Here is a 16,789-nt window from a genome sequence, read left to right as displayed (position 1 = left end):
AAGACCTCTAGAGGAAATTAGACAGACCGTCTGGGCGTGGTACTTACCGAGTGGAATCATCGGTATATTCCAGGCTTTTTACAATGTTTCCATCTGAACTATCAGTTTAAGTGATAAAAGCAATGATACTTGTTGCGTAAAATATACAAGCAATTCAGAAATGGAGGCAGCAGATACTTCAAAAATTAAAGATAGTGATTTCTCACCTTGCCTGCCACTTTGTAGTGGAGAGGTTGGTCCTTTTATTGTTTCATGTGTTCAAAAAGCATAGGAATTGTTTACTTAAACATCACTGAACTATCACAAAGAAGAGAAAAAGCCAATCACTCATTTTTTGTTTTAATTTGAGTTGTTTTAAAATAGATTTGTAGCTTATGGTGCTAGCTGAAAAAAATGTTATCAATCATCATCAAAGTTGGTGTCTGGTGTAGGTTTGAATGCTGACTTTGCTGTTTACCAGCTGCGGGATTTTAGGTGAATGAATTAAACCTCTCTGAGCTCCACTCTCTTCAACTAAGAAAAATGGGGATATTATCCACCAGGTAGTATAATTTTCAGAATTAAATGAAATGAAATACAGCACCCAGCACCGTGGGCAGGCAAATAAGAGAGGGCACAATAAATGTCCGTTTCCTTTCCCTAATGTGCAAGCCTTTAATACTTAAGTTGCAATCGGGGGGAGACAGATAGACACTAATTACTCCATACATGTGATTCAATAAGCAATGTAAAGGAAATACAATACTATCCCATCCCCTACATTCCTCTAGCAGGGGTGTCCAACCTTTTGGCATCTCTGTGCCACACTGGAAGAAGAGTTGTCTTGGGCCACACATTAAATACATTGTGACAGGTAATCACACACACACACACAAACTCATGTTTTGAGTAAATTTACACTTTTGTGTTGGGCCGCATTCATAGCCATCCTGAGTTGCATGTGGCCCTCGGGCCTTGGGTTGGACACCCCTACTAGAGCTTTCTTCATATGTGACTTGGCACGAATGATTGATCGTACTTCACTTTCTTAAAGACATATGCACTATGCTATTGAAACTGAGGTACCGGCATACCACATATATATGTCAAATGTATCTATAAATAGTATATATAAATATTTGGCAAGGCACTAAATTTGACTGTTGTAGGAAGAATAAGACTTAACCATGAAATGATTCAAAGAGGTTTCCAACACCTTGTTTCTGTAATAAGGAGACAAGAAAAACTCACTCCAGCTACCAATTAGTGCATATATAATTTAATTGTAGGCCTGGGTGAAATCATCATAAATGACAGACATTAAAATGTGTCTGGGGAGGCAACCCAACAATTTTCACATTCCACTACCAAATGTTAACATCTAACCAATATAACTGTTTTAGAGTGTGGAAGTTCTTGTTAAGCTGAACTTGATGATACTAGGCAAGTATATTTAAGCACTTAAATAAAAATAAAAAATGTTGGTTTTTTTAAAGGCAAGTTGAGGTTCTCTTAATTCTGACGATACAATATTTACTTTATACCCCATGAGCAGAACCTTTCTGGTAAGTGACTTTCCGGATTGTGAGATTCTCTACGTGCCTTTATACAGCACTACATTTGGCAGCTCTCACCTCTGTATGTGAATACTCAGGATAATTGTCTAGTACCCTGGGCTGGGGCCAAGGGCATAGCGTCCAGGGCTCTCACAGGCTTGCTGACCTAATTGGACAGCTTGTTAAACAACAGGAAATGCAACCAGGCTTCTCTCTCTCTTGCATGTCAATGTAGTGCCCAGTGCTAATAGCCAAAGGCTGTTCAACTTAATCACAATATTCGAAATCAAAAGTCAGTGTTCTTAAATCAGAAGGTACTCCCTCTAGATCAGAAAGCTTCCTCCTTCTTGGAATTTTAAAAACACAAAAGTTGCCATTGTAAAAGAACAACCTGGTCAAAAGGCGAAACACATCCTTCACATACTGACTTAAGAAATGTCAACAAGCATTGAAAAATTTAGAGTTAATTCACTGGTGACAGCTGTCACAAAACTGACCACTCTGGCTTCAACAGTATCATAATTGAACTTCGCAAGTTGGAGGCCTCAACCCCGGGGCTGGGTTTTCCCATTTCAGCGCCAGCACCTGCTGTCAGAGAAAACCACCACTCAGCACCAAGAGAAATCACGGCCCCTTGCCGGCAGTTCTAAGTCACTGTAGCTCTCTGCAGAGGACACCAGCCTTGACTTCTCCGTTGGCAATTTTTTACAAAAGAAAAGCATTTAACATTTTAAAACTGGGAAACCAATCCAATGTTAGAAACTCTCTGATCTGAAGTCACAAATGAAGTTGGCAGGTAGCTGAAAAAACAGGCATGTATAAATACAATTTAAAATAATTTAAAAGAATAAATATTTGTGATTTCTTTTTCCTTAGTGCTCTCTGACTATTGCTGAAAACACCTACGTCTACTTGGTACCCTAACTACTGAAAGGTGACGGCTGGGACCCCCTGACACTTAAGGAGACAAGAGACGTCATCTTAATCATAGAAAGGTAATTGAAAAGGACACAGTTGCCTTAAATCCTATAGAGTCGCCTGAAAATTTGAATAAGTTAAGGCAGAGTTTCTCATCATGTTTAGGCAGTTTCAAACCTAAACAGAATGGCCTGATACCATGCAGATACATTATCATCAAACACGCACAAGAGAGACACATGAAGTGAGAAGAGGCGCTGCAGAGAAGGGGCTGTCTCGCTGGTTTAAAGGTTTAAGCTTCTCCCTCTGCCTCTGCTGCGATGCAGGGGGCGCTCAGCCTAACCAGGGCAGCCTGAACTCCTAGGAATGGTTATGTGATGACTGATGAGGCATAAATTTCCTGCCTATTAATAGTTTCCCGCTGTGAGAGGTCCACAGACATTGGCAACACACGTGGTCTCCAGTTTTCCTCGTCCCAGGGCAGGAATGCCTCCAGGGACCGTAAAGGGGATTACACGGGGCACAAATATACAAGACCGATTTTTTTTTTCCTCTTAGCTTATTAAATCCAGAATGTTCCTGAGAAGGCTTCCATTAAGAGTCCAAGTCCCGGTGTCACGATGATAATAAATAACATCCACGTTCCCAGAGACCCAAGCACGACACATGCAAAAGCGTCAGGCCTTTCCCCCAAACCCAGCCAGAGCCCCGCCCAGAGGGCCCATCACTCCCGCGCATCTACCACCCAGAACCGCCCCCCACCGTGTTACACACTCCGCCTTCTGGCCACCACCTTGAGGCTACTTTTTATGCCAAGTGACACAGACGTTTCAAGTAGATGACAGGATGGCCACCGCCAGGGGACCTTGCAGCAGAGCGCGAGGTCCGACTTAGGTTTGGAGATGGAGTATAGGTGAGAGCCACAGCCTCCTCCCTGAGAGCCCAGCGAGGAGGTCACCGCAGGTGTGGCTGGGGTGCGGAGGCGCCAGGTCCCAGGCCCCGCTGCTCAGATGAAGTGGATCCAGCTCTCTTCGCACTCCCCGCGGGGCATGTGCAGCTCGTGGTTGCGGCAGGTCAGGCTGTAGTCACGGCCATTGTTGTTGTCCCAGTACTCGGCGCCGGCCACGCGGTAGCGCAGCGCGAAGTGCACCCGGGAGCCAAGCGCCAGCAGGAAGGGTGGCACCGGGAAGCCAAAGGCGAAGACGTCCTCTGTGCCCTCGGAGCCCGCGGGTCCGCGCCACCTGGCCGCCACCTCCTGCGCGCTGCGCCATTCAGAAAAGGTGTAGCGGACCTCCACCTGCTTCTCGAAGGCCACATTGCGCACGCGCACCGTGCCGCTGACGCCCAGGTCAGAGCAGGTGACGCGCTCCAGGCACACCATCTGCCGCCCCAGGCGCTCGCCGAAGTCCGCGGCCTCGATGGGCGGCGGAAAGTCGGGCACCAGGCACTGCAGGGTGAACTCCAGGTCCTGGCTGCTGCAGCATAGATCTGAGTTGATGGCGAGCCGCGACAGCACGTGCAGTGGCACCGACGGGTCGTCGCCCGCATTGAACACCTTGACTTGGGCCAGTTCCAGGCCGAGTGCGTCGGCGAAGCGCACACGGTGCTGCCGGCTGCAGCCCGGACGGCACGTAGCGCCCGGGGCGCCTGCAGCCTTCTGGCGGCGCTCGGGCGAGCTGGGAAGTGACTGCGCCCGTCGCAGGATGATGGGTCGCAGGCCGGGGTCGCAGCCTGACGGTGCGGACGGCGGCGGCGGCGCGCGCCCCCGGATCCCAGGGGGCCGGCAAGGCCGCCACTCCGGGGCGGCGCTGCTGTCCAGGTCCGAGAGGCAGCTGAGGCTCCGCAGGGCGGTCTTCCGAAACCCCAGGGCGCGGGGCAGGTCTGCGGAGCCCGAGCCTGTGGACATGGCCCAGCCGGCCCTCGGGTGATGGGGGTATGGATCCGAGGGGCAGCCTCCGACCCCGCCTCTGCTACCTTGGCGGCGTCCCCGGCGGTGCTCAGAGGTCCCCGGCTGTCCGCCGGAACTGCACCCTGGAGGAAACCCTGGGGCCTGCTGCGCTCTCCGCTCCTCGGCCACTTCGCCCCTCTAGTTCTCCACCAGACCTTCCGTTTCTTGCAGCGAAACCAGAGGGACCTGTTTCCCAAGAGATGAGTGCTGGCTCCAGGGCAAGCCTTTCGGGGCCACCCAGAGAGCTCAGGGTGACACCTCCTTTTGCCTCCAAAGAGCTTCTTATGGGGAGGCTGCGTTGGTGAGGCGGCCCCTCCCACCTTCCTGTTCCGCGGCGTTACTTACATGGCTGCAACTTGTTCGGATGCAACTTCCCGGCGAGCCTCCGCCCCGCCCCTCGTGACGCCGCCCTGGCGCGGGCGCGGGCGCGGGCGCGGGCTCGCGCGGGTCGGAACGCCGCCTGGGAGTCCTGCCGGGCGCGCGCCGCTGCGCGCCGCCCCCTGCCGCGCGCCTGCAGCAGCGCGCAGCAGAACGGCCTCCCGCCCCGGCGCGGGGAAGGAGGGCTGGCGGCCTCGTCACGTGTCCTCGGCGATCAAGAAACAGGTCTGATCAATTTCTGTCTGCGTCTGCCTGGCCCGCGCGCCTCTCGATCGTAGATCGGTGTCTGCACAAACGGAAGACACGGAAAATGCATGCTGCGGGTCCTTGGTTTTCTGGATTACCGGAGGCAGGGAGGGTTGGGGGTGCAAAAACTGGCTTTTCCAGGAGCTGGTCCCCAGGCTCATTTTAAGCCTCTAGGCTGGCTAGCTCTTTGGGCATGTGCACCACCCCCAGGACCCTCCGCCGGACCCCGGGACACTCGCTGCATAGAGGAGCGTCCGGTCCACGCATCACCCACAATGCTTTGCCTCCCAGGCCCGCCAGCCAATTCCTGGGGGTGAGGAAGCCGGGAGGGGGGTGCTGCTTCGGTCCCTCTCTAGACGCCCAGCTGGAGAGGAAGATGAGGGAACAAGAGTTAGTACCCTATGATAGACTACACGGCTACCCTTAATCTGCCTTCGGTGCTTGGGCAACATTTTTGTAGCCAGAGTCTCAGACTTTGGGCTTTCTTCCCAGGCAAGCCTGAACCATCAGGGAACCAAACTCGCGCTTGTTTTCTGCATCCTCAGGGCCTTGCAGGCTTGTATCTCGGTAACTTCGTGCAGAAAACACAGAAGCCTAGGGAGCAGTTTGGGGCCAGGAATTCTAGAGGGTTCCCTTGTACTGTCCAGAGCAGAAAGAAAAACAAACGAATGAAAGAGGGTTGGTAAAGAACGTTCTGTGTATCTAAAACTCAGTCAGGCCTGTGGGTGAGGGCAGAATGCTTGAGCTGTGAGAGCCTAGATGGGATTTCTGTCACTATCCTGTGTAAACTGACCAAAAAGGCAGACTATTATTGTGAAAAGTAACAGCAAAGTGTCAGGGAGAAAAATAAAAATCTTGTAAATCCCACCACTTTCTCATTTTATGGAGAGGCAGGGGCTATCCCCAAAGTCAGTATTCACTTTCAAATCCGGGTGCTTTTAGGTCACTCACAGTAAGAGGTCTGAGTCAAGGGCATTTTGCAAAGAGATGAGATATGATGTGTGCTGATATGTTTGTAATCTTTTAATGGGTTGATGTGATAGTGGGAATTGACAGGGAGCATCCCCAACCGCATTGGAGCTCCACGGGCGCCGGGACGTGGCCACAGTCCTGCCATTTTCTAGGCACTTGTGCCCTTATTTGTGAATGAATGAAGGACTGGATACAGACACTTTGGAGCAACACCCGACCTGAGCCTGGCCGGCCTCCTCAGTGTGCTGCCTCCCAGGAGACCGTGTGCTCTCGAATCTGTTCACAGCTTGTGCAGTAGTGTGAGCTTGTGTCCAATGTCCGCTGTGAAAACACGGCGGAAAAAACACAGCTGTGAACAGGAGGCAATCTCCCCCACCAATATTTTAAGGCGATGCAAATATTTAAGAACAGGCCAGTGAAAACCAGCCCAGGTTTGCATACAGGACCACGTGCATTCAATACTCACCGACTAGGCTTCTATCCCCAGATGGGACCGATGTACAGAGAAGGTTAGCCTGGGCCCCAGACAAGGATCACACGCAAATTCCGAATTTGTGAAGCGTTGCGTATTTTTAGAAACAAAGTGTTCCATATTTTTAGAAACAAACTCTTAGATACAGAGAACAAATTGAGGGTTGCCAGATGGGAGGGGAGCAGGGCGGGCGGCTGGGGGGGGATGGGTGAAAAAGGGGGAGGGATTAAGAAGTACAAACTACCAGTTACAAAATTAGTCCAGCACTGGAGATATAAAGTGCAGCACCGGGAAGACAGTCAACACCGTCGTAGTCACTGTGTCCGTACGGTGTCAGAGGGGTGCTGGGCTTGTTAGCAGTGATCACTAAGTCACAAAATGTCTAATCGCTTTGTTGTACCCCTGAAACTAATGTAATAGTGCCGGTCAACTGTGATTGAAAATCAACTGAGAAAATACTTACTGACCGTTCTGTTGCTTGCAGTTCCGGTGGTAAGGAGCCCTTCCCAAACATAAGAGGAATAAAGAAGCTACTTCCGCAGCTGTCATCACCTTCCAGCGGGTTGGGCAAGAGTATTTCAGACGCTGCAGAGAAGGTGATGTAACCTTTGCAGGAGGGTCTCCCTTAGATTTGTCCTGTTTTCTGTTTGTTTGCTTCGTGTGTGTGTGTGTGTATGTGTTCATGCTATTTATTACGGCTTGTCTGTTTTTCAGACAATCCCTCCAACCCTAGATGATGACCAGCCATGTGATTTTCTCACGAAAGGGAGTGGGGTGAATGAATCTCACCAGAAAAGCAGGTGAACAGTTTTCGTAGAGCTGCTTTGTCTCGTGAAATCGGGTTATCTCAGTCACGGGTTGACGGGTTTTTTTTATCTGGCAGAGATGAGGGAGCACGTGGTTTAAACATTACTAGGGGGTGAAAGTTCCAGAGGTCGTCACTGTGGCACTGTTAGCAGAATCGTCCGTTTCGGGCAAGCCCCTTAATCATCCTTCTGTGTCAGCTTCCTTTTCCCTAAAAAGGAAACTGATAATAACGTCTGTGGACGCTGTCGGACAGCTAGAGGTAAAGTCACAGGTTCACAATGTTAGTTAGGAAAGCTGAGTAGTGGCGGTTCCTCCCGCCGTTGGCTCAGCATCTCTTGAGCAGCTGGCATGCAATGGGCAACGATTCCCTGTCCTCCCTGTTTATGAATCAAGAGGTAACACACTTTCAAATGTGCTTGTGTGGATAAATGAACCTCTGAGGTTTCCAAAAAGCTTGTTCAGCAGACTTTTTTTTTCTTCCCTCCATCTGACTTGTCCATCCCAGGGTATGGAGAAGTGTTATTATTCTTAGTAAAATGCTATGCATGTCCTAGGTAAATCCATTGCAAAGAAAACATTTTCAGTTCAGGTATGAGATCCTGCCTCCCACTAAGTTCCCCCGGAAAGAATCAGGTGCCAGAAGGACAGCACACAGCACTCGGCATTTCCCTTCACCCGCCGTTCACCGGGCCAGCACCTGCCCGGGGTTTTCACCCACACTGCGTCACAGGACACCACGTGACTGTCCCTTTAAAGACAGTGCCCCTGAGTGTTCCCTGTTTGAGAACACTCATACGTTTTTGGTGGAAGGTACAGGTGGTATGTGCTACACCTTTTCATATTAGGACTTTAGTTGGCCCGAATCACACCACCCATTAGTACGTTCTCTCAAACTTGCCTTTGACATCTCGTTTACACTGCCTTGAAAACAGGCCTATAAAAGAAAGCCGTGGCTTTGACTCCTGAATGTAATTAAATACGGCTCAGCACTAACAGAACAGACTGAGTTCTCTGGAGGACTCTTCCCCAACTGGTGTTCTCCAAAGCCCACATAGTGGCCTGAGATGACCACCTGCACACTTGAAGAAATGTTCACGTCCTCCTCCGATGCTGGCATTTGATATAAAGTAAAACCCCTGCCTGTACTTCGGCACCTGTGCTAGTTAACAGGGTGTTTCTTAGCTGGAGTGCTGGGTGGACATAGCTCTGAAACTTGCAGGAACCGCTGGCTCTGGGAGGGCGCCAGGCTGTCCCCTTTCTAACGCTAGGGCACTGGAGGGCCTTGTTCCTGGGTCACGGGAGGCAGACCAGCTGTGGGCATAGGTACTAAGAATTGCAGTTTTATTTCTCGCAGCGGTATGGATGCCGGCCCATCTTGGACTAAAGCGCCACGTGGGAAGAACTCTTCAGGAAAAAGGCAGAGAGAGCCCCAAGCCCCCTGCGTGCCTCCTGCGCCCGAGCGCAGCCTTGCGGGTGCCTCCCGGCCGGCCACCCAGGAACCTGGAGGCAGCATTTCCCCGGAAGGCAAAGCTGAAAGGAGCCCACTGGGGGCCCCGGGGAACGAGCTGTTTCTCACCGTACGGTCGATGGGGATCTTGAAAGGAGACACAGACGAGGACAGCGCCAGCGACCTCTCCGACTCAGAGCGGGTTCCCATCGCTCCTTCGCCGCGCACGCCTCCAGATCTCCGTCTGCGAGCGGAAGAGATTGACCCGGCCTGCTTCGATCTGGACCTTCATCCGGGTCAGGGCCACGCGAGGGCCCAGTGCCGGTACCCCGACTTCCTCCCACCGCCATATAACTCCTGGGACCTGCGGGGCATGGCCCTGCTTGTGCACGCAGAGCGCAGGCTGGGCGCCGTGCCGCGCGCGGGTGGGCTGCTGGGCAGGTATGTGGACCGGCTGCTTCAGCTCGAATGGCTGCAGATCCAGACTGTCCAGGGCGAGAGGGCCAAGGGCAGCAAAGCCCGGCAGCCTGCTGCACCAGGGGGACCCCTGCAGAGCCCTGGGAGAGGCAAGCTCCCGGCCGGGACTGTGTCCAGGCCCCCCCAGGACGGGGCTCCCAGGTCAGGCCCTGCGAGAAAGAAAGGCCTTCCCCGCACACAGGGAGCTCCAGCCTGTTACCGCTTTGAGACTCCCCCCAAACCCCTCGAGGTACTGAGTGGTAGCAGGCTGAGTTCTCAGAAGCAGCCCCTCGATGTGAGGACTGAGGAGAAGAAGAAGAAATGCACTAAGAGCCCCCGGCCACCACGCTGGCACCTAGCGGGCGGTGACGGCAGCCCCACCATGGAGAGCAGCGGCAACCTCCGAATCCCCAAACAGTCCGCCACGACTCTGGACTCCGCCGAGGCCCGCAAAGCCTGCAAACCACAGGCACATGCACATCTTAAGAAAAAGGGAAATGCAAACAACTGCGCTCACGCCTCCCTGTCTGGGGAGAAAAAACTCAAAACAAATGGAGGAAAGCAAAGCACACATAAATTCAAATGACGTCTGAGATGGTGGACTGCGGAGACTCGCAGGTGCCTAAGTATTAGAGCTCCTCCAAACGCAACAATACTGTGAATTTTAGGAAATGTTACGATAACCACCATGTAAGGAGTCCACTGGTCCTTTAGTCCACCCTACCCCCACCCGGATTATTTTTTTTAAAAAGGCATCTTGCAGGAAGGCCTCATTCACAATCTCAAGCAAACGACAGCCATTTGGATAAAAATTAACCAAGGTCTGTGCCATGTGAAGGAACAAAGTGACAACTTTCCGGGGGAAGAGTCACCTCCACTGAACCAGCAGGGGTGTGGAGAACAGTTTGGGGACCTTCAGCTGCCTCCCACTTTCCCTGTCTGTGCCTGCAGGAAGCAGCGCCTGCGGTTTTCACGTGTGGGGCCTCAGCGTCCAAGGTGTGCAGGCCTCCTGTGTCCCCATCGGGAGCTCTTCGAGCCTCTGTCCAATTCAGTCCCAGAAGTTTGGCTCCTCTTCAAGTTGGGGAGCATGTATTTTGAGCAGTCTTTTATCACAAAGCTACCTACTGTACAGAGACCACAGAATCTAACGTTTTCATATACTTTCCCTGATGAGGGTTAAAAAAAAATAAAAGAGGGCATCTTCAATTTAGAGCTGGCGGCTCATCGTTGTCCTCTAAGCTGGGGACAGAAGCGTGCAGCCTGTCAGGTGGGGAAGTCCGTGGGGTGAGGCGACACTGCTGTTCGGTGGGGCAGCATGGAATCCGGGGCACCCCAGCCCTCCTTCAGAGGCACCCAGGAAAACCTCTGCACAGAGTTTGTAAACAAAGAGCCCATATGGTAGAAACACATGGAACCACTTTGAACGGAGCAGTTACTACGTTACTGATTTGGGACCTGCATCACAGCACTGTCTGTAGTGGAAACAGTGATCTTTCCAGTTTGCATGAGCAGGGTTTCAGAGCCTCGCTGGGGGCAGGCTGGGCGGTGGAAATGCACGAAGTTCCTGCCTGTGTCTGCAGAGGCCTTAGCCGGCCCTGTGGCGTCCTGGCTGTCCCGAAGTCTCCTCCCGTCACTGCAGTTACGTAACATGTAGCTGGCCCTGGGCTTGTGCCGGGACTTTCTGCCGACATTCTCGGAACAGCTTTAAAGCCTTTGCTGGACTACTTCTTGCTGTATACTGTGTTTTCATGATGTAGCTGATTGTACCCGTTTAAATGATTATCCTGTTTTCTATTTTTTTATACAATGTGTTTCTCTTTTTTTTCAACTTTGGGGGCAAATGAAAAACGTGGCACTTCTCACTTGAACATATATCACAGCTGGCAGACGTGTCACCCAGCGGTCAGCGTCCTCCGGGGCACTTTGTGAGTAACAGCGTTAGGACGAGATAGACATAATTAGAGTAATGGGCCAACGTTAAATGTTAAGATCCTGTGTTGAAACCTGACTTTCAATCACACGAAACAATGTATAAAATGTGTACGGCAGCCTTTCCCTTCCCAGACTCTACTTTCAGGAATGCGCAGCTCCTGTCTGACATCCTGTACCTCCCAGCCCACCCGGCTGGAGGAAGCGTGCTCTTACCTAAGGTCTTACACCTTTCCGTGGGGACAAAGGCTGGATGTGTATGGGCATCACTTCCATCGCCCCCAGGGTAGTATCCTTTTGTTCCCGGTATGTGAACTGTGTTCTAGAAACAGCTACTCTTACTTATCTCCCTGTGTACTTTGACTGGCACCCCACATGTCCAGGGTTGCCTGCTCCTTGTGAGCCCAGGTGGGTTAGTCCTTCCTATACGCTGGCAGCGAGCTCCTGATTCTTCCTCTGCCAGATTTCTACACAGCTCTTTAGAAGTTTCCGGGCTGATATAGGGCCTCTGCAAGCCCTTTATACACATACACACTCCTGATGTTAATACGGAAGGGTTCACGCCGAGTTGCTGCCTGTCCCAGTAGGGTACCCATCTGTGTGGGCATTCTCGGGGCCCCTGCAGGGTGAGGCCCACGTGGTTGGCTTTGCAGGCCTCATGTGTTTCTGAGCTGAAGGCCATGATGCTTAAGAAATTCAGAGGTAACACCACGAATGTGACATTCGTCCCTTGCTCTTGAATTGAAGGGCGTTGCTTCATTTGGGGAACAGTCATGAGGTCATGTGGCAAGGCAGTTTTAAAAGCCTGGAAGTGACTTTGCTTGCCTGCGTTTTTCCTCAGGCGGATGGTTTACTTTTACCCACGTTGCTGCCGATGACTGGTGCAGGTCCACCAGGGGACGCACACACAGTCTGGGTGATTCCTCGCACACGCCTGACCCAGCGCACTGCACGCAATGCTGTTGGGAGAAACCCTGCCCTTTCTGGGGAGACAACGTTGGAAAGTGGAGCCGTGAGCTCATGCAGCTCATGTCTAAGCCACTGAGTCCCTTGCCAATCTGGTCACAGAGGCCACTGTGTTTCTAAGAAGTGCCTCTCATTTCTGGGGAGTTGTTTCCATACAAGGTGCATTTAAACCAAGGACAATAGCTCAGAGTGTAAAAAAATAATGACCAAAACCATTTAGAGAATGGCAGAAGAACATCAGGCTTAGAATCTGTTTGTTAGTGGGGATAGTTTTAAAAATGTACGAAAATGAACTACCAAACTATACCAGTATTACCTACAGCTGTTTAGGCTTAGACTGTTTCTCCCAACTTTATAGACTGAACTGGCTGAAGGTTTATAACTAACTTGGCAGGGGTGACATCGGGGGCCTCAGACGAAAAGATGGAAGCTAACAGCTAAAGGGAAAATGGTTTGCAGGGGCAGAGACCTCTCAGGCCTGGGAGGTTAGTTCCCAAAAAGATGTAAGAGTTCCTCCCTTCCACGATACACTGCATATTGCCTCCTTCCGCTTTCCTTTACGCTCGCTTCCTTGCTCAGTTACATGGGAACAGAACTCTTGGCGGTGGTGTGTTTCAAGGTGACAGGGAGGCATTATTCATTATTTGTTCATGCACGTGTACGGGGTGCCATTCCAAACAGCCTGAAAACACGCAGCATGTTTGCTATTTGCTGTGGGGCCGTGACCGTGTGCTTGGGTCTGTACGCAATAAAACCGATGCTTCGAAGTCTCTGTGCATCTGCAGTTTTCCTTCCTTGAGATCAGTATTGGGTGGTGGAAAGGTGCACTTTCCTGGTTTTGCTTTGCTTTCCACGCAGTTAGTTCTCTTTCAAGGTCTCTCTGTCTCCCTGGTTCGATCAGAGAAGGGCCAAGGAGGAAACTCCGTGCCAACTGCTTTCTAAACATGGAGTGAGCAACACCCACGGCGCCAGGGCGGGCTGTGTGTGGCTTGGCACCTTAGCTGGAAACCGGTGCCTGCCCCCCGCCCCGCCCCAGTTCGGAGAAGGCATGTTGAGCGGCCACTGCTCCTGACATCGGTGGGGGGGGGGGGGATGGGGCTTAGCCCCTCTTCTCAACTCGCTCCCCACAGGGCATGCATTCTTCAGAGCCCACCACACAGTGGCAGTTTACAGCTTGGGGGTGTGTTAAACAAAATTCAACTGAGCACATTTTAAAGGCCTTGGCTTTATTCAGTGATGTGTGCATTGGGCAGCGTCCCTTCCAGCACAGAGAAAGCAGATGAATACCCTATATGAAAGGTGTCCCTAGGCCAGAAAGAAAGTCACATCCTTATCACCAAGGCCGAGAGGCTGAGACCCAGACCCGGAGAAGTCTATGCAGATTTCAGTTGTTACAAGAAATCCACTCTTCCTCCCACTTCGCCCACCACATGCTTTCCTGTCCACCACGGCCCCTCTGCCCCACCTAGTCACAAAAGCAAGTCCGTGCCACCGGTGCTTGGGGCCTCCATTCCTCAGGAAGGCTCCCGTGGCCTGTAACACTTGCCTTCGGTAAGTTGGGGTGCTTTTCTCCTGTCAATCTGTCTTATGACTCCAAACCTCAGGCCCAAAAAGAGCCCTCAAAGGTGAAGGGGAGCAGAGCTTGCTGCCCCACAGTAGGCCTTTTTGGTGTAAGGGTTATTTTAGGCTGATTATTTCTAAGACACGGAAACCACAGGAGAAGTTCTGGAAACAGAGTAGAGTTAGCCGTTGTTGAGAGGCCTCTCCAACCACACGGAAAATCTCCACTTGGAAGGGTGTCTGCTCTGCCCCAGGAAGAGGAGGGGACTCCCTGTACAGGAACTGCTAGGAACTCTAACCTTCCGGCAAGGGCTGAAATCTGGCTAACAGCCGTACCTTCCGGTACTGAATGAATAATTCAGCGCACAATAAATAATTCGATGCTCTTCCCGGGCGCCTCTCCCGATCTCCTTTTGTCTTGACTGGAGATGGTGTTCAAGGCGAGCTTGGGCCGTTTCTGGGGTTCCGCAGTTTCCCTGGGTCTCTCCCTTGTAGACTGGAGGTTTGCGCATTATTAAGCTGCTGCTGGCTTTTCTCCTGTTGATCTTTTATTGACTGCAGGGAGGGGCTCTCAGCCCGGAACCCAGAGGGCAGAGGGAAAATCGTCTTTCCTCCCCACGAGGGTAAAGGGAGAAGTTTGCCTCCCCTACAGAATCAAAGTCTGCATTTCAGCCAGGTCCTGGGTGGCTGCATTTTGAGAAACCTGCTTTTCTGGCACTTCAACACCTGCAAGTTGGGACTGACCGCTCTGACTGCATTTCTCCTGTGGGGCCGTCTCCTCCTCACGCTCTGGCCACCGACAGAGACTTCCGCTCATCTGTGTGTATTTTCTCCCGGGCTGGAAGGCATCGGGCTGGCTCTGTGCCTCCAGAACTGGTCACTCAAGTGATCTCTGGCCTCTGACAATCTGGGCTGCCAGCGGGTGCTACTCAGTGGGGGTTGCTCATGCTCACCTCGCACATAGGTCCCTCACACTCATGCTGTGGTCCTTTAGTGAGCTGTAGGTGTGCGGCGGCCTTGGCAGTGCTGGATGTGGGGGGATCTGACCATGTGGGGGGAACAGTCTTTTCTAAGACTTTCGAGGGTTCTCTATAGGGATTTATTTATCTCCAGGCATAGAGGCCCAGCTGAAAACTTCAAAGGGTCAGTTCCCAGGCTAGTTCCGGTGAAACAAAGGCAGTTCCTCACCCTCCAGCCATTTGGTCTGAACCACCATGCCAGCTCCTCCTTCCTCACCCAGCCTGACGTGTTCATCGTTGTGAAGAAAATACTGAGAACTGGCGGTCGGCGGGCACTCTGGACACCCGAGGTGAGAAGGCTGAGTCTAGGGAACAAACTGCAGCCCATACTTGCCTCCCGTTCCATCACCCTCACTTTTATCTCCCAAGCCATCAACGCCAGGTATCAGCTTACACTGAGCTGCGAGCTGCCACCCTGTGGCTGCAATGCGTTACTGCGGCTCTAGGGACAGGGACGCCAGACCGGCTTCCCGGGAACAAGGGAAGCTTTAGGTCCCCCAGTTCAGTCTCACCTGAGAGGCAGGCGGACGAGGAAGCCCAGAGTCACCCGTGGAGGGAGTCACAGCCTCACTGAGAAGGGTTGCCGTGTGGGAAACTGGCTTCCTGCTCAGCTCTTTTTAAACGCTTGTGGATGTTGAAAATTTGGTTGTTTTTTAATGTACCAGTTTCTTTGCGCTCACAGCAAATGGAAAAGTGGAACCCTTCACAAGCATTCCCCAGCTCCCCTCCCCCTGCCGTGATCCCTGAGGTCACACACAGTCTTTCTCACTCCATGTTGTCCTGGAGTGATGAGGACTCCATCCTCATCATTGTTCTCGCAAGGGGGGTGGCAACCTGCATCTCCCCCACTCCCCCAAACATTCAACGTGGTTTAGCTTACCCGATCTATAAATCCTGAGTGATCCTCATTCAGTCAAGTTTCCCAATAGACCACCATGGAATAAAAATATCCGCTTTAAAAACGAGCACCAAGTTGTAAATGCAGTAATTTTTATTGCTACTCTTTATGCACAGGAAATATTTACAGACCTTAAAGTTGCATTGGTTACCCTCTTCAATAATAAGCTATTAATTCAGACTAAGATAATAAGCTATTCAAATTACAACATCTCATAGAGCTAAGGGAGTCCAGTAAGAAACTGGAATTTACCTCCCGTTTCACCTGCTAAAGAACTGTTTCTATTTTAATTTGTTTTATTTATTGATTTAAGAGAGAAAGAGAGAGAGAAACATCAATTTGTTGTTCCAGTTATTGACGCATGGATTGATTCTTGTATGTGCCCTGACCAGGGATCAAACCCACACAACCTCGCCCATCAGGATGACATGCTAACCAACAGAGCTACCTGGCCCGGGCCAGAGCTGCTTACTACTTCAAACAGGGAAATGCGGCAGCACAGTTAAACACTAAGGTAATCAGCATGAATGGGTCCCAGATTTCGCTTTAAACTTTATCACTGCAACCTTCAGTGCTGATGGCTTAGAGTTCCCAGCTTGTTCTTTCCTCCCAGCATTCTAATGCAGACACGACCCCTGGTGGCACAGAGACCCTCTCCCACAGGGGAGTCCTTTCCCCCTCTCTCCTCCCTCCTTCTTTAATCCCAACCTCCAAAAGGCACACTCGTCTAAGCTTAAAAGAGATTTTGGTAGAAAAAGTCTGTAAACCCCAGAGCCCTGAGACATGGTCCAGATGCAGATGGTTAGTGCTTTGGAAAGGAAAAGGTAATCCTTCCCCACCTCCTTCCTTCCTTCCTTCTGAAAAGGTAATTCTTTCTCTTCCTTCCCTCCTTCCTTCCTTCTCTCCATCTTCCTTTCCTTAATGAAGTTACTTTTCTTGGAGTTCTTTTCCAGATCTTTTGTTACAAAAGAGAGGGGTTATAGGAAATAGTCCTAAAGGACCCTGCTACAGAAAGTGGGGTGTTCGACTTGGAGACTTAGCACAAACAAAGAAAGAAAAGCCCCACTTTCCCAGAGATGCTGGTTTCGGTTCCGCCGAGCCCTGATCTCCAGGGTCAGGCTCGGTGATGCCTGCATGCCCAGGCGGCGCTGTGGGTGGCAGTGTCCTCCCCTCCACTCCCCTTCCTAGGGACTGGGTTAGTTGTTCAGGAGGTCAAAGCTTAAGGCTGCAGCAGCCCC

At 51.4% G+C, this 16,789-nt stretch overlaps 2 protein-coding genes across 2 annotated transcripts; one reads left to right on the top strand and one right to left on the bottom strand.

Annotated features, from left to right (window-relative positions):
- Positions 1 to 972: 972 nt before the first annotated feature.
- On the bottom strand, positions 973 to 4,749 carry PPP1R3D (protein phosphatase 1 regulatory subunit 3D). The gene has a single exon (XM_053926879.2). It carries the CDS (start codon positions 4,357 to 4,359, stop codon positions 3,460 to 3,462), a length of 900 nt encoding a protein of 299 aa, XP_053782854.1. The 5' UTR covers positions 4,360 to 4,749; the 3' UTR covers positions 973 to 3,459.
- A 105-nt stretch (positions 4,750 to 4,854) lies between these two features.
- FAM217B (family with sequence similarity 217 member B) lies at positions 4,855 to 10,371 on the top strand. The gene is made up of 4 exons (XM_024559852.3): positions 4,855 to 5,004; positions 6,954 to 7,065; positions 7,184 to 7,269; positions 8,631 to 10,371. The coding sequence occupies exon 4, from the start codon at positions 8,635 to 8,637 to the stop codon at positions 9,763 to 9,765; it is 1,131 nt and encodes a 376-aa protein (XP_024415620.2). The 5' UTR covers positions 4,855 to 5,004; positions 6,954 to 7,065; positions 7,184 to 7,269; positions 8,631 to 8,634; the 3' UTR covers positions 9,766 to 10,371.
- Positions 10,372 to 16,789: the final 6,418 nt, after the last annotated feature.

The sequence above is a fragment of the Desmodus rotundus genome, chromosome 6 (assembly GCF_022682495.2).
Source record: "Desmodus rotundus isolate HL8 chromosome 6, HLdesRot8A.1, whole genome shotgun sequence".
In the NCBI taxonomy this organism is placed as follows: Eukaryota; Metazoa; Chordata; class Mammalia; order Chiroptera; family Phyllostomidae; genus Desmodus; species Desmodus rotundus.
The sequence above is the reverse complement of the archived record's forward strand: the minus strand, read 5'-3'. Positions and strand labels throughout refer to the sequence as shown.